General features: G+C 43.8%; 2 protein-coding genes across 4 annotated transcripts in view; both read left to right on the plus strand.

Annotated features, from left to right (window-relative positions):
* Positions 1-8,818, plus strand: part of prkd3 (protein kinase D3) — a 36,421-nt gene extending 27,603 nt beyond the window's left edge. For 2 of the 3 annotated variants that reach the window (XM_031752959.2, XM_039603394.1), the window contains 9 exons: positions 1,364-1,640; positions 2,720-2,772; positions 3,161-3,233; positions 3,318-3,424; positions 3,535-3,696; positions 4,525-4,623; positions 4,714-4,981; positions 5,385-5,470; positions 5,971-6,144. In XM_031752959.2, the coding sequence (XP_031608819.1) occupies positions 1,364-1,640; positions 2,720-2,772; positions 3,161-3,233; positions 3,318-3,424; positions 3,535-3,696; positions 4,525-4,623; positions 4,714-4,981; positions 5,385-5,470; positions 5,971-6,144 (1,299 nt within the window). Of the gene's footprint in view, positions 1-1,363; positions 1,641-2,719; positions 2,773-3,160; positions 3,234-3,317; positions 3,425-3,534; positions 3,697-4,524; positions 4,624-4,713; positions 4,982-5,384; positions 5,471-5,970 lie in introns of all 3 variants that reach the window. The other variant, XM_039603393.1, reaches the window with a different exon arrangement.
* A 9,589-nt stretch (positions 8,819-18,407) lies between these two features.
* Positions 18,408-20,987, plus strand: foxa2 (forkhead box A2). Its single transcript, XM_031752967.2, has 2 exons — positions 18,408-18,716; positions 19,389-20,987. Exons 1-2 carry the CDS (start codon positions 18,645-18,647, stop codon positions 20,556-20,558), a joined length of 1,242 nt encoding a protein of 413 aa, XP_031608827.1. The 5' UTR covers positions 18,408-18,644; the 3' UTR covers positions 20,559-20,987.
* The last annotated feature ends 384 nt before the right edge of the window (positions 20,988-21,371 follow it).

Below are 21,371 nucleotides of genomic sequence, written 5' to 3' on the forward strand. Positions count from 1 at the left end.
CTCGGGGTGTGTTTACGGGGCAGCTTTATGTGGTTCTTTATTATCAACTTGGCACTCAGCTATGTTTAAAAGCTTCAGGAGGCTAATTGAAGGCTTGCTGTAAATCTCCTTTTTATGCTCCAAAGTTTGGTCTTTGCCTCTTGCTTCAGAGCAGAGGATTTTTATCTGGGACAGATAACATGAAATTATTTCCTGTAGTATTTTGGGGGGAGGGGGTCTTCTACCGAAACCACTGCTTCTCTATGAGCTCCGCTGGTATCCGGAAAGCCGTCTGCCTTGAGCTCTTTCCTTTCATTCCTCCCCAGTTTCTAGCCTGCTGCTCATCAGTGTGTGGCCGCTGTCCTCCCCACTCCCCTTTTCTTTATACCTCCAATCTGATTAGTGGTGGTCGCGTGGTGGCTCGCTTGCCAGGCATGGCAGCCATTTTCACCATTTGGAAGCCATAACAGCTACTCGTTTGAAGATGAGACCCCTGTACTTGTGGCTTTCTCTGAAGAAGCTTTCATGGGGTGAGGGGGCTTCTCCCTGTCACAGTATCACACACGACCACTCAAAAACGACCCCGTGGAGGAACGGTAGTTGCCTGGTCTTTTGTCTTGGTGGCTAGTGGTAGCGCCAGCGCCTCGTGCTCAGATGGGGCCTCTTGCTGGCCCTGCCTTGTAATCAGGGAACCGCTTGAGCCACCGCAGAGCGCGTTCACGTGACCAGGCCCTGCTAACCACAAGCACTTCATCTGATACTGTGTGGTGAGCCACGCAGAGCAGACGGCGTGCGCCTCTTTGAGCCCCCATTGGTTGAAAATTGTCTGTATTTTTAATTTCGGCCCTCCCTCCCGCCTTTGATTTGACAGTGAATTAGACGGGCGAGGGGGGGACTTTTAAAGTGTAGTGCGGCTCCGCTTTCTGTTTGTGCTCACAAGTCAAGCGAAGAGGAAGGCAGAAAGTTAGAGCGGGGACGACTGAGTGCGGTGTGTGTGTGAATGTTACTTCCTCTGTCATTACCTTTTGTGTATCATTGCTTAATTGTGGATTTGCTAATTTAGTAGCATGATATGTTTTTGATGTAAGAAAGTATTTTTTCATCTTCTTCTTGTTTATAACCAGCATCGGCTGTAGGGGATTTTTATTTCTCCACCACTCCATTTCAGCACTTTATATGTGGATGCACTGTGTGGAGGGGAAGTGTGTCTGTTTGTTTTGGTTCCTTCTGAAGTTGCATTCATGTCCTTTTGCACTTGCATAAATGGTTTATTGGCTGAAACATGAAGAAAGACAGAAAATAAGACTGTCATTGAGAAATGCAGAATGTGCTCTTTTATGTTTCGTCTGCTTTTCTTATCAGTTCTCCCTCACCGCTTCCACAGGAAATCCCTCTGTCTGAGATCCTCCAGGTAGAGCAGTGCAGAGACTACAGCAATCTGGCTCAGGGCAGCAACCCTCACTGCTTTGAGATCATCACAGCCACCATGGTGTACTATGTAGGGGAGAACAACGGCAGTCACTACCACAGCCCTGCTCTGGCCGCCTCTGGAGTTGGGATGGAGGTGGCTCAAGGCTGGGAGAAGGCCATCAGACAGGCCCTGATGCCCGTCACTCCTCAGCCCAGTGTAGCCTGTGCTGCCGGCCAAGGCAAAGATCACAGTAAGTAGAATTCATCAGAACTTTCTTGTGTTAAAAATGCTGCTGATATGTCTCCAGATGAAAAACTTTTTGTTTTTTTATCTTGTGTTTGTAGGAATGCAAATCAGCTCGCATGTGTCTTTGGTTAGCGAATGAAGCAGGCTTGTTACCTGTCGCGGCCGTGACACACGAGAACTGTTTGCTCATATAGAAAGAAAAAGGCTCTCTGTGCCCCGTCGTAGGCGATTGTTAAACTACTTTGATGACCTTAAAGTTGATGTCCTTGGTTAACTTTTGCTAGCCTGGGAAAGCCCTGATTCAGGGTCTGTAGGCCAAAGGAAGTGGGGCTGTGAAGTCACTGTTTGGGGATGACAGTAGTGTCAGTAGTGAAGTGACATGACTGTATGGAAACTGAGCTTTTGATGGTCAGGGCAGCGATAACATCTCCCAGTCTTCGAAAAAAGAGACAGAGAAATGAGAAATGTGCAGAGTTTGAGGTTAAATGATGATGAGCGTGACATGAGAAAACCTGAGAAATCACGCTACAACCTGATAACATAACTCAAACTCACTACATAGATCTGAATTCATTTACTAATGAACTAAGCCGTACTTTACTATCAGTAGATGAAACGTTTAATCTGCAGATGACTGCGTGATGTATGTGTTTGTCTCTGTTAATTGAAAAATCAAAACAGAGTGAAATTCCATCTTTGTGTCGAGCATTACCTCACAGAAAGTTTTCTGCTGGCTTTTATCCCCGGCTTTCTGTCCAGTGCCTCGTATGCAGAATTAGTTTCTGCGGCTGTCTGAATCCCCAGTTTTGAAATGCATTGCATACTTTCAGCATTCAGTCACAGATAGCTTTCCAGATCAATTTTATAGCCAATTTATTGTGTAATAAAATGCTTCATTATGTGGGGCTGTGAGTTATTGCGTGCAGCTGTGATAAGATTGCAGGTTGTGGAAAAGTAGAAATACTAGTATCTGAGCAAGCTCTGATTACAGTTGCTTAAGAATTTAGTGTCTGCTTTGTGCATTGGCAGCGTGATGTTGTGTGACTTGTTGAATGTGGAAATATCATGTGTTTCCCTCTGCAGAAGAGCTGTCTATTAGCATATCTGTGTCCAACTGCCAGGTCCAGGAGAATGTGGTAAGTGGAGCTTCTTTTTTCTCTTAGCTGCTGTTGCACAATTTCCCAGCACAGCTTGCAAATTTATGCATTCATATGCTATTAAAATAGTTGCTGTGGTTAGATCAGAAACGGTATCCTAGTGTGCCTGTCGCCGAAACATCCAGTGGAAGCTTTTACGCTGCAGAATTGGGGAAGCTGCAGACTCATTTTTTGGTCACGGAGTTTTCGTCTCAGTTCCACTTCTGCATTTAGTGAAAGTTGCATATTTGGCAATACCTGAAAAACATTTTGGATGGGCAGCAATTTTGCCAAAACCAAAGATGATGTAACTGTTTCAGCATGGAAAGTGAATTTGAATGTTTCCACAAGAAGAGGAAAATTAACTGTGTAAATTACGCCCGTGTAGGATATCGCCTCGGTGTACCAAATATTCTCCGATGAAGTGCTGGGATCGGGCCAGTTTGGCATTGTGTATGGAGGTATGTTTGTGCTTTAATTAAAAGGAACATTTATATTCAGTGTCTGTGCTGTGAATTGATGTTTTTGCTGTTTGTCAAACACAGGCAAACACAGAAAGAGCGGCAGAGATGTGGCCATCAAGGTTATTGACAAGATGAGATTTCCCACCAAGCAGGAGAGTCAGCTGCGGAATGAGGTCGCCATATTACAGGTAATCACTGATACCAGTTAAGAGTAAAATCGGCTCATTGCATTTGTCTCTGGTTTGCATTTACTCTTAGTGTGTTCCTCGTTTGAAGCCTTTTATCTGTTTTTCTGTAGAATCTGCATCACCCGGGTATCGTTAACTTGGAGTGCATGTTTGAGACGCCTGAGCGGGTGTTTGTCGTCATGGAGAAGCTGCACGGCGACATGCTGGAGATGATCCTTTCGAGCGAGAAGAGCAAACTGCCTGAACGAATCACCAAGTTCCTCGTCACGCAGGTCTGCATCGCTGAAACACGGCTCTCTGCCCTTTCACGCGGCCTCAGTTCTCAAATCAAGATTCTGTACTAACACTGAAATAGTCAGATAATGACAGTCACTGAGAATCGAGCAGCTTTGCTGCATGTTTCATCACGTTTCTACATTTCATAGGAGTCCTCTTAGTGCTGTGTCTTCCTTCCCTTCTCTCCCTGTGCCCTATTTTGGGGGTGTAATGGGTCTCTGCTCCAGCTCTGGGGCCTGTTTATTCTTGTGGTGAGCTGATTGGAGGGAATTGTTTACGGGATTTGGTCTGTATGGCATCATGGCCTCCTCCCTGGCTGTGGATTACAGCCTTCAGTATACTGGTGGCTCTGTGGCCTGATTAGAGGAGCAGCAGGCTCCGTGGATCTCGGGTACCAAACGGGAGCGGGGCCATTAACAACAACCCCATTAGCTGCGGCAGGCTCGGCTCAGATGTGGCCAGGAGGGCCTCTGTTAAAGCCAGGGTCAGGATCGGCGAGCCAGGCCCTCTGTGGTCTTGGGGCAGGGCCACAGGCAGACATGCGTGCAGCGCTCACTTACAATAGGCCTTGTGAATATAGATGAGATGATGAGATGAGATCATGTGTCCCTTTTATGGCAGTGCTGGTAAAGATGCAACTATTTAAGGGCATTAGTATGCTTATATTGCTACTATTTTTCCACATGGCAGCACCGTAGATTCTCCTCCATACATTACACAAACAGCACTCTGTTTATAGCGTACAGTTTACAGACTTTACAGTGTTTGGATCTGGATTCTTTTTAGCTGAATCTGTGCTTATGGGACTTGTGTGTTTGCAACAGATCCTTGTGGCCTTGAGACATCTGCACTTCAAAAACATTGTTCACTGTGACTTGAAGCCTGAGAATGTACTGCTGGCCTCTGCAGAGCCTTTCCCTCAGGTGAGAGCATATATATTTATATGTTTTGCATGTGTGGAGCTGTGTGTCCACATGCGTGTGTACGTTAACCACGCCGTTTTTCTTCTCCAGGTCAAGCTGTGTGATTTTGGCTTTGCCCGTATCATTGGGGAGAAGTCCTTCCGGCGGTCGGTGGTAGGAACTCCGGCTTACCTCGCTCCAGAAGTGCTGCGCAGCAAAGGCTACAACCGCTCCTTAGACATGTGGTCAGTGGGCGTGATTGTGTACGTCAGCTTGAGCGGCACGTTCCCATTTAACGAGGACGAGGACATTAATGATCAGATCCAGAATGCGGCCTTCATGTACCCTCCTACGCCCTGGAAGGACATCTCTGCAGAGGGTAGGAAGACAAAGAGCTACTTGTTTGTTTGCTTTCAGAAATCACCAGTGTTTGATCTAATCTGACCTTCTCGTCTGTGAGCCGTTGGCGGCCTGCTGCACCTGTAACTTAAATGATATTCACACATGTAGCTCCTCCCCACCCACACGTCTGGGTCATCTGAACTTTATATCAGCTTTTTTATGTCTGTGGTTGAAATGAATCACTTTCAAATCTCCCCAACTGCCCAAGTTGCACCTCCTCCCACTCACTGTATATAGAACATTACACGGTAAAAACTTGAATATATATATGGATAGATAGATTTTTTTGCAGGTCTTGCTCCCTTTAACTCAAACCACCTGTGACTTATTTTGTTCACTTTAGTTTGTTGACACACTCTGTACTCTTAATTCCTCCACAGCCACAGATCTGATCAACAATCTCCTCCAAGTCAAAATGAGAAAGAGGTACAGCGTGGACAAGTGTCTCAGCCATCCCTGGTTACAGGTATGACACATTTGCTTTTTCCTCTCTTTAAATTGCAATTCGAGCGAATTCTCTGAGTCATAATTCTGTCAAGTCATCAGTTCTCTTCATCGAAAATAATCTACAGATGAGTTATGTGAACATTAATAGTCAGAACATGGAAAACTTGAAATAGAGTTAAAGGTTCCGCCCACTTGTGGTTATGTCACCATTAAACTTCCTGGTCGTGAACTAGAAGTCTAACAACCACAACAACGAGAGTGTGAGAAATCTTACTATTAGCTCTATACAGCCGGTACACTCGTGTCTGTTCTGAGTGACCCAGTTTATTTTGACAATAACAGCGTTTGGCATATGTGGCCAAGACTTAGACCAGAAAGCCCGAAAAGTAAAGGGAGTGAACAGTGTGTATAAATGCTGTGAGCTGAATGCAAATTTACCTCCAAATCACTTCATGTGAGGGCTGCTTCTCCACGATGAGCCACATTTACTGACGGGACTTTCATGTCTGTTTTGGTCAGGACTACCAGACGTGGTTGGACCTGAGGGAGTTTGAGACGCGGCGAGGCGAGCGCTACATCACCCATGAGAGCGACGACGCGCGCTGGGAGGAGTATGCGGACGAGCACAGTCTTGTTTACCCTAAACATTTTATCATGGCTCCCAACTTGGACGACATGGAAGAGGACCCCTAGTGGAGCAGGAGACTTGCTACACCACATGCATCTCGCAGAGTTTTTCAGGAAGCTTTGAAAGTGGCAGGTTTTCCCTCCAGAACTCTCGAAACAGAGATAAGCCAGTCGGGTGGAGAGGCACTCTCCTGAGGCTGGAAAAGTGGGGAAAACCCAGCAGAGGTTGTAGTGTGAAGCACCGCTACAAGCAGGTGGAGATGCGTGTCACAGAAACGCATTAAGACACTGTCACAGGAGGCGAGTGCTCCCTCTTCCTTTGTGTATAATAATACGAAAACATTCCATGAATTTGTTCAATCTTGGTTCATTTTTTAAGGACTAGCACAACAATGTTACTGAACATGCAAAGTTCTGGATGAAGGCCGTGCTCGTGATGTAAGAGAGGAGCTGAGTGAAGCGCTTACGCCAGGATTAAAGGGCACTTTTCACAAGGGATTTACAGCCTGTTTGTGAGACTGTCCTGTGGCATGAAACTGGAACTATCACGCAGATTTGTATGGGTTTTTTAATGTATTTAGTAATTGTGGTAGGTTTTTGCACTATATTACCAATTTCCATAGCAACTGAATAGAAAACACTATTCGCTGCTACAGAACGCAAACTGTTTTTACATTTCCCATCAACATTCAAAGTTAGGAAAGGTGTCATGCAGTATTAGCTCCTTTGTCTCAGATCCCAGCAGGTGTTTTTAACCTACATGTGTTCAGAGTGTGATCTGTTCATGGCAGCTAGTAGTGTGTAAGTTTTATCGGCTTGCTCTCGGAGAGAGAAACCAACAAACCCTGACCAAATATGTTACAACATTTCATTTCGCTGTTTCCTTTCAACTGTTTTCCTTGTTTGACTTTGTGAATCTATTGTGAAGGCCGTAACCCTGAAGTGTAAGAAGGAATGGACTCTTTTGTTCGGCTTCACATTTTTGTATTTTCACTCTTTTCTTGAATGTGACCGTTGAAGCGCTCCAGCGCTGGGACGTGTTCTTTGGTGTTCTCCGGGGTTGCGGTCGAATAGTCAAAAAAGTCATGTCCTATGTTCTTGTTTGTTCTGTTTGTGAAATCATCGCAAGATGAAGGAAAGGTGTGCACGAGAATTCACAGAGAACCTGGCTGCATCCACACTAGGCTGTGTAGCACTCGATGATGAATAATGTTGATTGAGATCAAGTTCACCCTTTGCTTTTATGCTGGCTGTATAAACATGGAAAATTTGATAAAAAGCAGCAATCTTTCCATCCATCCATCCGCCCACTGGCTGCTCCTGTTCTGAGTTTGGGTTGTGGGGAGCAGTCTAAGGAGAGCCCAGACCTCTCTGTCACCAGCAAGCTCCTGTAAGGGCTGAGACGTGCCCAAGCCAGCTGAGAGATACATTTCCTCCAGTGTGCCCAAAACACCTCTTCTAGCAGGCACCAAGAAAACATCTTAGTCAGAAGCACAAACCACCCCAACAAGCTCCTGAATGACCAAACTCCTCACCCCATCTCAGGGAGAGTACAGCCTCCCTTTGGAGGAAGCTCATTTCTGCCATTTGTATCTGCGATCTCATTCTTGCCCAGCTCGTGGCCATGGGTAAGGAAAAGTAATCAACAGCTTCACTTTTACACTCAGATTTCTCTTCGTAGAGCAGATTGGTACAGTGTCCTCATCATTGCTGCTACCACGTCAGTCTGCTGTTTCAGCAACCAGAGATCGACCCTGTGGCGCCTCCTTCGGGTGGAAGGCTCACAGGGCGGCAAGTACCCGGCCAGACCCCATGGGCTAAGGCCTGAGCTCTTGTCCCATGATGGTTTTTTCATAGGGGTAATGTGAATCGCTCTTTGTCTGGCCTCTTACCAAGAACCAATTTGCCTTGGGAGACCCTACCAGGGTCAAATGCCCCTGACAGCACAGCTCCTGAAATCACATCTGATGAATAATATTTAAAAAAAGGATGTTACCCGACATCGCAGTGAAAAACACGTTTGTCACGTTGAGAATGGTTACTCGTCCTGTTCTCCTTTTTTATTTGTTCTTCAAACTAAACAGATGGTGCAGTTTAACTTGCACCTTTAACCTGAGCTGTCATCAGCTGTGAAAGCAGTCAAGCTCAGTCTGATGATACACAAGATAATAATTTTAGTCTATTCTTTATTTTCAACAAACGTTTCAAACTCACGTAAAAAGTGCTCAACATATCAGCTTTAGCTTTAATATATTCTTAAAGGTTCAAAACAAATAAACATATTAGGAAGTTATGGCATAAGATGACGACTGCATCCCTGGTTAGTCATTTTTGATCTAAAGATGCATCGCTTTGAATTATGGGAAGCCGCCGTGTCCCCACATTTCTTAAATGAAGGTCAGCGTGTCCTAACCGTCACCTTTCCTCAGCAGAGATTTCGACCAACACTTATCACACCCTCCTTGAAAAAATGACTATTCGACCTCAACCCAGCTATCTGAAACGTTTCATCACCAACGTGGGCGAAACTGGCTTTTAAACAGAACAAAATATCGGGAGTTCCACCTTCATTATGTTGTCCGATCATTTCACACGGGAGCGAGTTTATATTTGCTCCGCTGGTGTGTTTGGGAGTATGTTCCAGTTTCCTTTCTCTGTCTTTGTTGCCGCTGGATTGGCAGGTGTCAGTGTTTTGTATATTTCAGTACATACTAATGAAATAAAAAAACCCTAAATGAAACATTGCGTAAATTTCTGAAATCCTCTCTGTTCGCACTGCTTACCTTAGCAGTGTATTATGTTACATACCTGCTGTCTGGAGAAACGGCTCCAGGTGCTTCACAATAAAAGATAAAGACGGGCTTTGGATTTGTGCGCACAGGCAGCAGTGGCTTGTAGTTTTCTGTGTGATTCATGAAGATGTGTGAGTGAGTGCGTGCGTGCGCGTCGTGGTTTCACATGTCGGATCCCATTCACAGCAGCTGGATGTGATTGCTGCACCACACCGAGCAGTTTACTGAGCCAGCCACTCGCCACAAGAGAGTAATGACATAGTTAAAGAGGGCGGTAGTGAAGAAGGGGGTTGTGGAAAACTCTGAAAACACTCGTGATGAAAGCTATCACAGATCCCTTCGAGTATCAGCTCCAGTGTAATGGATGGGCCTATTGTAAGGTCGGCCCACAATAAACTGCCACAGGGAACAGACAGCTGTCAATAATTTAGAAAAGTGTTTGAAGTTTCCTTCACTCGATATAGACTGTGAAGTAATCACAACTATCCCTGTTGCAGCTCTTTTTTCCTCTCTCTCTAAGGATACATGATACTGCTCACCTCTATCTATTAGCCTGAATGCTTTCAAGATGTGGACTTCCTTTGCAGTCCTTATGACCCCACTAACCTCTGAGGGGGGACACAGAGGCTCTGATACGCTGAACAGGCCCGAAATACAACAGGACTGTTTAAATATATTCACTTTCAGTAGTAAACACACCACATACCGTACCTCATAATAAAGTGTAGCTCGTCTTCGTTAAATTAGAGGATACACCGTAAGAAGAATCAGGCAAAAAACAGGCAATGTCTCCCTCCTCTGGTTGCCCAGAGGTGTCAAAGTTTCAGTCATTCATGCGTTCCTTTAACCTGTCATGGCCCCATGCAACACCAGCAAACCTTTGTTCTTATCTAAACACATTTTAACTTTTTCAACCCTAACATTTAACGGTGTTACTCATTTTTCTGAGCTCAACTTCATTATTTTGTAGAAGCCATTCATGGCCCTGTGTGTAGCTTACAGAGGTGTAATAAGGAAACTACATTAAACTTTTTACAGAAGCTGGATTTTTTGGAAATTTTACACTGTGCTTTTGAATTTTTGTTGGAAAAATCAAACCAGAAACAAATCATTTACTCAAAAGCGATGTGGCTATAAAGTGTCTTTAAACACTTGCTGTCATATTTATTGTGAAACTAAGTTGACTTTAGCATCAGTTGCAGGACACAGGAGTTATGTTGAGGACATTACTGAATATAGAGTGCTAATCGTACAGGGTGGTGTTATGAGACATTATCAGAATGGAAGGACAAGACTGTTAGATAGTCTTAAGCAGTATCAGTATTTGTACTTTGTCTGTATCCAAAGAGAAAACTGTTCTCTTTGCTGCCAGGAGGTGTCACTCTCTGTTGGTTTATCCACTGAAATTTGAATGGAAGGCTGGTTGTGGCTATTACTGAAAACAGATGATCCTAGAACAGATAGATTATTATTTCTTTTAAAATCAGAAATATATACTCATGTATTACAGTCTATAACATTTAGAATGTGCCTCTGCATGTACTGAAAAGCACAATGTTATCAGTCCCATATCACGACTGAATAGAAGCTACTTTTGGAAACTATGACACACATCTGAAAGGCTGATTTAAAATTTACACACATGAAGACGGAGCTACAAGATCCCTCTCAGAAATAACATCTGCTGAAGGATCAGAGACAGCGATCTGTCTTTGTTGCCCTGATCCTGGCGTCTGTGTGTATTTGTTGAGCAGCTTTGCCTGGTAGCTTCTCGGCAGGTCTCTCGTCACCTCGAGGGGAGGTCCGCGTGTCACGCACCCTCGCAACCCCCATCCACGGCCGCTTCTTCTCGCCTCTGCTCCGTGTCATCCGTTCCTCCGCTTCTCCTCTCTGCTCCATGCTGGGTATCCATGAGCTTCAGACCAAACAAGCAAACAAACAGAACAACAGAAAAACCCATCACCCGGACGAGGTCGGGCTGGGCTTGGGGGGAGAGATGGGGATAGCTCTTGTTTGCTCTCTGGGCCAGTTCTATTTCACTGTGATGGCAGAAAAGGCCTCCCAGGACACTACTACCCACACTTGTGTTTGACTTCCAACGGGGATCAAGGTGGTCTTCACTCTGCACTGACACATCATCTTCTGATCCAATACACAGCTGGCTTCAGCCACAGGCCTGTAGCCTTTACCTAGGCTGGTCCTGTACTCGTTAGCTATGGTCTTGGCCTTTATCTGAGGGACTTGTTGATGTGGCATTCAGCTGGTGGCCTTTCGTCCTCACAGAGCTGTTTTTTAGCCATGGCCAGCAAATAATGAACTTAAAGTAAATGTTGACTGCGATAAATAATCTAAAACACAAATGCCAAAGAAATGATCAAGATAGGTGTTTAATATTAAACTGATTAAAGTGAAATCTTTTCCTGTTTCTGCATTATATTCTTTGTCGTATTATCAGTCAAGTGCACTCTGCCTGGAAGCGGCTGTAACCCACACGTTAGCCACGCTGCTCCGGTTTTTCTTCCCGTGTCCTCTGTAAAGGGCATCACTCCCAAAAAGCACTCTTCCCTCTTCTTTTCACATTAAGACCCGGGTGGTAAATGAATGCCTCCGCAGAGAGCTTTTTACCTTGAGGCCAGTGTGTATTAGAGACACAGGTGGGGAGTGCTTCACAAGATCAACTGCATGTTTAACGTTTGACTAATAATTGAAATTCACCGAAAGGTTGTATAATAAGTTAATTAAATGCTTTGGCATCACTTTAGACTGTATATTGGAGTAAAAAGGAGGTGAAAGCCGTGTGTGTGGTGGCTTGTAAGGACATCCAGTCATCCTTTTGTTGTAAAAGCTGTGGAGAGAGGAAATGAAAGCCGGGAATGGTTTCCTCGTCTGGGAAAATGCAGATGAGCTATATAGGTATGTTTGATTTGCTGACTCCAGCTGTGCCTGGAGAATTCCCCTGACCCATCCCGAGATCTGGTTGTTGTGTGAGGCAAAATGTAGGCTGCCCCTGTTGCAAAGCAGGCAGGCGCAATACGCAACCCCCCTGAAAGGGATGGTCATTGAACTCTCAGGCAAGTGGCAATATTTGCTCACCTGAAATACTCACATCTTGGCAATTGGGGTAGGGGTGGGCTCAGGGGCTGGGCAGGGCCCCCTCGATGCAGCTGTGGCCAGAAAAAAGGCCAGACCGGGAAGTTTTGTGGCTGGAGAGGGGACGGGGCTTTCTTGTTGGGGGGTTGTTCAGATGTGGCCGCCTTATTGTGTCCTTAAGGAGGCAGGCACCATATTTGTTCGAAGCTGCAGGAGGCTGATGAGGTGCTAATCTGTTGAGTGGCTGTGTCATTGGGCCCATGTTCCCAATGGCCTGTTAGCTGTCAGAGCCTGTAAAAAAGGCAAAATTTATTGGCCCCAGGCCAGGGCTCAGCCATCGGTGTCCACGGGTAAGCAAACACAGATTGGACACTTATGCTGTTGCTCTGGTAGAGCTGGCTTTAACACCAGGCTCCTGGGGTGACACGAAGGCAGCTCTTTCAGCCTTCTTCATGAGTTGTCAGCTCCCTCTATGCTCCTCTGTAAACACTACAAATTAGTCATCTGCATATGGATGGGCCCTTAGTCCATACAGGAAGCAGACAACTGCCTGGAAGAAGGCTGAAGATATCGACTCTCCTCTAACCAATACCCCCCCGGCCCCCCAACGCCAGCTTTTAATTTCTCATGTATGCAAAACAAAGCGTGCACAGTCAGTGTTTTAGATATGCTAGTAATGATTTCTTGCTCGAGAGAAAGATTTTGTTGTACGGAGCCTTGGAGCGTGAAGATAATGAAAGCGCTCAGCTGGCCGGTTGCTTGTGATGGGTTCGGGTCAGCAGTCAGAGGTAATCCCAAACTTGAATTTCCCCATCAGCCTGGAATACAGATAAGACTGCAGCAGATATGAACCTCACTCTGACTGACTGAGTGATTGATGGAAAAAGGAAATGGACCACTCAGATTTAGAGATGTGTTTTCTCGAGAGGTCTCTCAGCAGTGGCTGCAGTCCTGCAGGTTTGAACATCATTCACAAATCAAAGCAAGATTAAAATAGTTGATGAATTCATTTAACTGTCACAGAGAGGACGATACCAGAGGTCTGTCCCCTGTGAGACGCCGAGGGCACTTAGGATTAAAAAGACCATTACTGATACGCAACTTTTTAATCACGAGGCCAGGTTTGCCCTCTTGTCCACACTGACAGGGATCTGACAGCATGGTGGCCGCGTGTGAACAGCAAGCTCGTCGTGGATTATTGCATGGGCTTGATTGTAGTGATATTTAGACACAGTGCTTCCCATGGGAGCCTGGCACTTTAATTAACATAGCACCAGTGGCTCTCCTCCTGTTCTAATTGCCTTCAGTCTGTGATTAAATGTGTATTGACTCTGCAGTTGGTCCACTAATGAATAACAATGTGCTGATTTGGTGATATTAAATCTTCTGGCTCTAATACACAACCCATCCACGTTTTGTAGAAAGTTCAGAAAGCACAAGGAGTCGTGGCATCTGATCTATGTCAGAGTGTGGGTATATAAGAAATCACAATAATGCTAAAGTTTACCCCCCCCCCAAGTATTTTAGCCTTTAAACCTGTAGCTTTATATCCAGCAACCCTGTAAAGCCTGAGCAATTAAATAATTGCCAAAAAATTCAAATTTATTTTGAAAATTAAGTTTTTATTGAACCTTCTGACAAATTCAATATCTATTTGCATATATGGGTTTTAATTTATATTATATTTGCTACATCTGGCACTTTTTGTTTGTCAATTTATTACTTAAAATAATTTGATCAATTTATTTTGGTTGGGGAAAAAATCCCACCGCTGATGTAGAAGTCTGAGAAGCTCTGAAAAGACACACTTGGTGTTACAGGGTTAAGCACGTACTTCTTTCAGTTGAGTTTAAATTGGGTTCATTTAAATAACATAATTTATGCCCACGTGTGTCTCAGTCTTATATGACCCACTAAGTGCGCGGCTATAAGTGTTAAAAACACTTAATATAGCAGTAAGTTTGTAGTATTTTGTTGCTCTCACAACCTGACAACCAAATATAATCTAGAAGGTTTTTGCAAATCATGTATTAATTATGAATAAAGCAGCTTTTTTTTCTCAGACAAAATTAATTTCCAAACCTGTCAGAAGAATAAACTGCAACAACATAAACACTCAAAATTCTAGTTCAGCGCGTTGGATCCTTCCATCTCTCAGGATTTCATCTTCCTCATTCTACTCCTGTGGTCCAATAGATAAACTGTCACCTTGTTTGACAGATGAAGGCCGGCGGTAAACACAGGTTCTTTTTCTAACATGACAAGAGGAAAGTATTGCATCTACAATGCCTTGGATACAGTCAACATAAAACATATCGAATGGCATTCCTCGCTGCATTCCTCTCAATATCAAAAGGTGCGTGTTTGAGGATAGCCTTACTGCGTTTACGCCTGTGTTTGCGCCCTGACCCACTGGGGCCAGTGCAATAACTTTGGACTGCCTCCCACTGCATCTCGTTGCAATGGCCACTCTCAGTTTTTATTTAGCTAGGTTGTGTGCCTTCCCAGTCCGGCCGCTTTTCAGATTCATTTCCAGGTAAACACAGTGTGGCCAGCCACAAACCTGCAGCCAACAGGCGTTGTCACAGCTGTGGCAGATAATGGCAGGTCCAAACTCCAGCCCGGCTCTGGAATGTTTACTGTCACCACAGGCAAGTTGGCCGCAAACATTTTTTTTTCCAGCACTTTCCAAGAGGAAGACTCTCTTGTTATTAATTTTATTTTGATGAATTACATGCTTAACCCTTTGCCCTGTGCTGTTTTGTGTGGCTCGGTGTACTCAGGAGGGTAGAAAGGCACAAAAAGGTGCATTCTTCAGCAGAGCTTTTAATTTCAGTTGAGAAAAAAAATCCTTACTTTGAAAGTTGGAACTTAAAGCTAGCACATAACTGCCAACAGCTCCTGGGTGTTTGAAGGAATGTTCCACCTTCCTCTCACCGAGCAGAGATCTATCCGTTTCCATCCCCCTGCCCTGCACCCAAGAAAACTTCCTGGTGTCATTTTGGGGCCACGTGTGTGCTTTGCTTTCACCTCTTTAACTCAGTCATTACATTTTCACCACTTAGTGGATTCCCTTATCATAACCAATAAAGGAATGACACCTAAATGTGTGAAATGTAACACCCATCATCCTAAAGGCTAATTAATCCAGAGTGTGGCAAATCTAACTGGAGGAGAAAGAGGGCTACACTGCTGGTTCAGGTGCCACAAGGAAATTTTCAATGGAAATATATAAATTTTTTAATAACACACTGAGCTGTGTTCTGACTCAATCTCATGAGTACAAGTCAATGCAGTCCTGGCCTCATTTTCAGTGCATGCGGGATTGTGAAAGCTTCAGCTGGGAACAGAAAAACTGCCAAGAAACGTGGCAGCGGTTTGTACATATTGCAGCAATGACTGTCAGGCCATTAGATTCCCTGCTCAGTGTGTTGAAGTGAACTATTGAAGTGCGTATTTTAAAGCTGGTGTCAATGGAATAAACCAGAGGTTAAATAGAAAGAGACACTGCCTGTATTTGACCCAAAGGTTTACCTGGTCTGAACCTCAATCATAAGCAAAATGATTTACAACATTACTTTAATTTGACTGTGAAACATCAAAAAGACTCTGAAATCTTTGGATAAAGATTTTCGTTTTATATTGCTGCTTTTTTTTTGTCCAGTTTTACATAATTACGGTAGAAGAATGGATACTTGGCATATTTTTTTATTCACTAACAGACCAGCTTACAAGTATATACATGCACGTGTAATTAACCTTCTGAATTTAAGCCGAGTGTAACGCAATGCAAGATTTTCAGTCTTTGGTGATTCAATCATCTTTTCTGTACCAACCATAAAGAGGCAGTGATTAACTACTCTGGCTTTTAAAATTCGGGAGGGACTTGTTCTGATTCTGTGGAACATTTAAACTGTGTTTTGGAGCTCACATTTCTGAAATTCTCCACATTTTGTCACTTTGCTGACACTTTTTCTTTACTTGTTTTTTTTTGTGTTCTGTTTCCAAAAACTGAAGTCAGGCCCCATATATCAAATTTACCGTGTGATTTCTTTGGTTATCTCTTTCCACTGACAAAGTCAGAGGGGGTCATAAATAAAAATGTTACAATTGTACAGAGTGTGAGATAGAGTCAGAGTGATATGTAGTGTCTGCTGTGGAAAGGAGGTAACATTTTTTTGTGAAAAGGCCAGTTATTGTTCTGGAGTGAGGATGCAAACACTACACCAAAGAATAATAAAGAAAAACAAAATATGCTGAATAGAAATTACATCTGCATAAAGCCCTGCACCAGTTTTTTGTTTTTCCAAAATGTGACCTTCACTCATGTGAGAGGACTCTGGAAAGTTGATGATTAACCATGGATTTAGCTTCATGTCTCATTCAGGAACATAATGTTACACAGGTCAAGGACCCTTTTAAAACGCTCACGGTTTTTAGTTTCTATAATTTTAAAATAAGCACATCATGAAATAATATTTTTAACTCATATATATTGGATTTAGCGGTACCAGAACCATTCCAGGTCCTTTTTGAACCCGTTTTCATACTTTTTAAAAGAAAATATGCAACATTTTTCACATTCAGCGTGACCACATCGTTGCGTAACAGACACAAACATACTGGCTGGCCATGCAAGCATTCACGATCGGATTTTTTTTAGCACATTTATGCAACAGAAATGCGTCAGAATATTTGTAAAACCTTTTTAAAATTATATTTTAAAATCTATGAAAAATGTCTTCTTTGAAATCCAGTTACTCCATAATGAGCTCACACCAAAAATATTCAACGCGCCTAATCTTCCGCCCTTAACACTTTATAAAGGCTCTATTATACACAAATATTAGATGACTGTTTGTTTTAAGCGTTTTGTGATTTTGCAGCGACTGTCCCTTTCAAAAATAACATTCCACAAAACTTATTGTTGTTGACTCAGTCGAGCCGGGAGAGCGCAGATTTGACCATCTCCAGCTTTCTCCATTTCCACCTCTCTGCCGGTGCAATCCCAAATCCTCAAACACACAGAGCTTTTTCTCATGATCTCATTTCCAAGTTAAGCAGACTGTGTTAGTCCCTCGTCAACACGACAGGTTTACTCGCCTTTACTAATGGGGCTCTATACTGATAGTTATGCTCTTGCGTAAATATGCAGTCAAATAGATGTACAACTACTGACACGTGGCTGGCATCGCTCTGCAGCCTCACCTTGATGTTTGTGTCATACAAATACTGTACGGGTTGCGAAAATGAGAGGCCCTCAACACGCAGGCCTGCACGTCTGATGAAAAACAGGAGTTTCGTGCTTTAAAAGGTCTCCCAACAAACAAAATCAGAAAAGCTGTCTGCCTATACAACCACGCGCACTCTCGAATGACCTATTTAAATATCAGAATGTGGGCTGTAACGTCATCACTTCCGTGTTTTTCTTGATTTCGGTTATTTTTCATCTCTTTTTTTGAGTCAACCTAAAGAAAAAGCGCCCAACTTTCTTTGATTTTAAAATATTTCACGGGCGTTTGAGTTCAAAGAATGACTTTATGTGCCACAGACAGTAGAGCCAGTCGGAGGTGGCATCCGAGAGAGGGCGCTCTGAAGCTGTGCCTGGCGTATTCGACACTAATTAAAACATTTAGAAACAGTAATTCAGTCTCCCAGGTTAAGAAATCAGGTTAAACTGTGCCTTTGTGCAAATATCACCTACATTAGTTGGGAAAGAGGTAAGGACTTTAGTACTGACAAAATGTAAACTTTAGCTTGTAGGAAGTTTTGATATTGTTTAAAATGACCAATTGTATCAAACAAGCTGCGGTCATTTACACGGATCTCGCTGCTTTTTCTGTGGACTAAGCAAAGCTGAAAGAGAAATCCTCTTCAGGTGAACATCAGAAAGGTTTAAAAACTGTGTCTTATCGTTTATGTAAGACATAAACATGTGTTCTTGGATTTATATAGCAACAAAGCTATGGCAGAATAATATTTAATCCTGTATCAGTTAATGGTTTAATCTGCCTTAAATACTCCTCTGTGGAGATTTTTGCTGAAACGAGATTTTACTTCATTTCTAAACGTTTTCGTGTTCTTTGGTGTTCTCGGTGTAAAATAGTTAAAATTTATATGTAGGCTTAGGCAATAAATTCCTTGAATGCAACGCAATAAAATGGATTATGATTTGAGCTCAGCTGAAGTGGAATAAGCACTTTGGAGGATGTGCGTAATGAAAAGCGCACCAAGGAAGAGCGCCAAACATTCCTTTTATAGTTCTCCCCCCCTTTTTCTGCCCCAACCAAAATACAATAAGATTAGTTTATAATGAAGCTTTTCATATGAAACTGTTCTTTTCAGTTAGCGCAGGTGTACAATTGGGGTGGGGGGATGCTCGAGGAGTCTCACGCCTAGGTGCGAGGAGATTATTCAAATAGGGCCCAAGGCGTAGAAGTAGGGATTGGAGGCTTGCCTAGAGCACAGAGCTATATCACAGCGTTAACAAGCAGCACGGAGCGTCATTTGAACTCCAGTCACTGACAGACGCATTTCACGGCTGGCTCCATAAGACACACATGCTCCAGTCTTCGACGAAGGGACACACCGACGACCTAAATACACTCAGTGGTCCCCAGTTACCTGCTATTAGAGAGACTTTTGGCTTTCCCTCTGCTGGGAGACGCTTTGTAAAAGTCCTCCATGATGCTTGGAGCAGTTAAAATGGAAGGACACGAACACACCGACTGGAGCACCTACTACGGAGAGCCCGAGGTGGGTACCTTAAATATATATTTTTTTCTGTCTAAAGCCGATCCCATTTTATACAACTCAATATTAGCCCTGAGATAATATTAACTTTGTGATCAAATATTGACTTGAGGCGCCTCCAAATCCTCCCCCATCTCCACGCAGCGCACTATCCTAACAAAGTTGCTTGACATGTAGGGGAAGAAACTTTTCGCTCGGATTATAATTTCATAAGTCTCTACGTGTTTCTACTAAATCGGGTTATTGTTGGTCAGGTTTCCACCCAATAAACACGTGTGCTGTTTGATTTCGGGGAGATTTTTCAGTGGACACACGCACACCGAGTACGATTTTCATCTAGGTTGCACATTTTAAGAGGAATAGTCACCTCAATTTTATTTATTTATTTATGTTTTGTTGTAATAGTGCCGTTAAATATATTGTTAAATATACACACCCCTGTTTTTCATTTTTAGGAAATACTTCGCGCGAGAGCAAACGCTTACCACACTGCCACTTCACACTTACGAAACCGGGAAGCTTTAAAATATTCAGTATTATTTATGGAGATGAATAAGGCGATTTTTATCACGCTCAAATGATAACGATTCGCCGTGTTTAGAAATCACTGTGCCGCTTTATTCCTCGCTGCAATGCCAGATGAAACTCACGAATGCCTCTTTCCCTCACTGACAGTGTTACACCTCGGTTGGCAACATGAACGCGGGCCTGGGAATGAACTCTATGAATACCTACATGAGCATGTCCGGCATGAGCACCACTGCCAACATGACGGCCAACTCCATGAATATGTCATACGTCAACACGGGCATGAGCCCCTCCATGACCGGCATGTCACCGGGAACCGGAGCCATGAACGGCATGGGCGCAGGGATGACGGCAATGAGCGCAGCCCTGAGCCCCAGCATGAGTCCCATGACCGCACAGCCCGCGTCTATGAACGCCCTCACGTCGTACTCAAACATGAACGCCATGAGCCCGATATACGGACAGTCTAACATCAACAGGTCCAGAGACCCAAAGACCTACCGCAGGAGCTACACGCACGCCAAACCCCCGTACTCCTACATTTCTCTCATCACCATGGCCATCCAGCAGTCCCCGAGCAAGATGCTGACACTAGCCGAGATCTACCAGTGGATAATGGACCTCTTCCCGTTTTACCGACAGAACCAGCAGCGCTGGCAGAACTCCATTCGCCACTCTTTGTCTTTCAATGACTGTTTCGTCAAAGTGCCCAGGTCGCCGGATAAACCGGGGAAAGGCTCGTTTTGGACTCTGCACCCGGACTCCGGGAACATGTTCGAGAACGGCTGCTACCTGAGGAGGCAGAAACGCTTTAAGTGCGACAAGAAGATGAAGGAACCGGGCCGCAAGTCAGGGGACGGCGGCTCCTCCAACAGCAGCTCAGAGAGCTGCAACGGCAACGAGTCCCCGCTCTCCAACTCCTCCTCCAGCGACCACAAAAGGTCCCTGTCGGACATGAAGACGAGCCAGGCCCTGAGCCCGGAGCACACCGCTGCTAGCCCGGTGACGCAGGGGCAGCACCTCATGTCTCAGCATCACTCGGTTCTTGCGCACGAAGCCCACCTGAAGCCGGAGCACCACTACTCCTTCAACCACCCTTTCTCCATAAATAACCTCATGTCCTCGGAGCAGCAGCATCACAAAATGGACTTAAAGACTTACGAGCAGGTGATGCATTACTCCGGCTATGGCTCCCCCATGGCGGGACCTCTTTCCATGGGCTCCATGGCGGGGAAAGCCGGTCTGGATTCTTCATCCATACCTGACACAACTTACTACCAAGGTGTCTATTCCAGACCAATCATGAACTCCTCGTAAACTCTTTTATCCCCTCATGTAATGTGGACTTTCTTCCCATTCACTTTGTACATTTGTAAAAGAAAAAAGTATAGACTTTGTGTACAATATGTATTTCAGATATTTTTGACGTTTCCCACAGTTTTAGTTGTCGAGTTTGTTAGTAGCCTAATTATTTTGAGAGGATGCTGATATTAATGATTAAAAAACACTGAAAATGTGACGGAAATCTGCTCAGAAGTTGGTTTCAGGACTGGACCCAAAGACAACCAACAACAACTTGCTGTAAAATAGCCTGCGTCCGCATAACTGGACTCGTAAATGACTCGAAATGCCTCGCTGGATTTGTTCAATCATTTGTGTAATTCCTATTTATGGCTTGTATATGTGTATTCTTGTAGTGACAAGAACAGAATCTATATTAAAGTGTTATTGGTTTTGTTTTCTGAATGTCACGGTGTTGGACCATTTATTATTATTATTATTACTGTTATTATTGTTATTATCATTATTATTATTATAGGAAAAATTAGATTTTATCCAAAAAACGAACTTCAAACGGAGAATTTGCAGGAGAAAGATACAACTTGAGGCGGCATTAATTTAGTCCAGTTTTGGTTTATATTATCATAACAAAAACGAATCCATTCATCCATGTTTGGGATCATAAAATACGTTTCTCACGATGTATTTATTTATTTAATTCAAATTCTGGAATTTATTCTTACCCACGTAAGGCGCACAGTCAGCTTGGATTAATAGCTTTGCTGGATAAAACCGGGAACAATGCTCCCAATTTGTCATTCAGGAAATGTAAACAACACACATATATGC

This window comes from Oreochromis aureus, linkage group 19 (assembly GCF_013358895.1).
Source record: "Oreochromis aureus strain Israel breed Guangdong linkage group 19, ZZ_aureus, whole genome shotgun sequence".
Taxonomy (NCBI): Eukaryota; Metazoa; Chordata; class Actinopteri; order Cichliformes; family Cichlidae; genus Oreochromis; species Oreochromis aureus.

Excerpts from the sequence above, each read along its gene's own strand:
- foxa2 (XM_031752967.2), top strand. The coding sequence starts at position 18,645 with ATGATGCTTGGAGCAGTTAAAATGGAAGGACACGAACACACCGACTGG. Across the intron at positions 18,717-19,388 it reads CCTACTACGGAGAGCCCGAG|TGTTACACCTCGGTTGGCAA; the intron begins GTGGGTACCTTA and ends CCTCACTGACAG.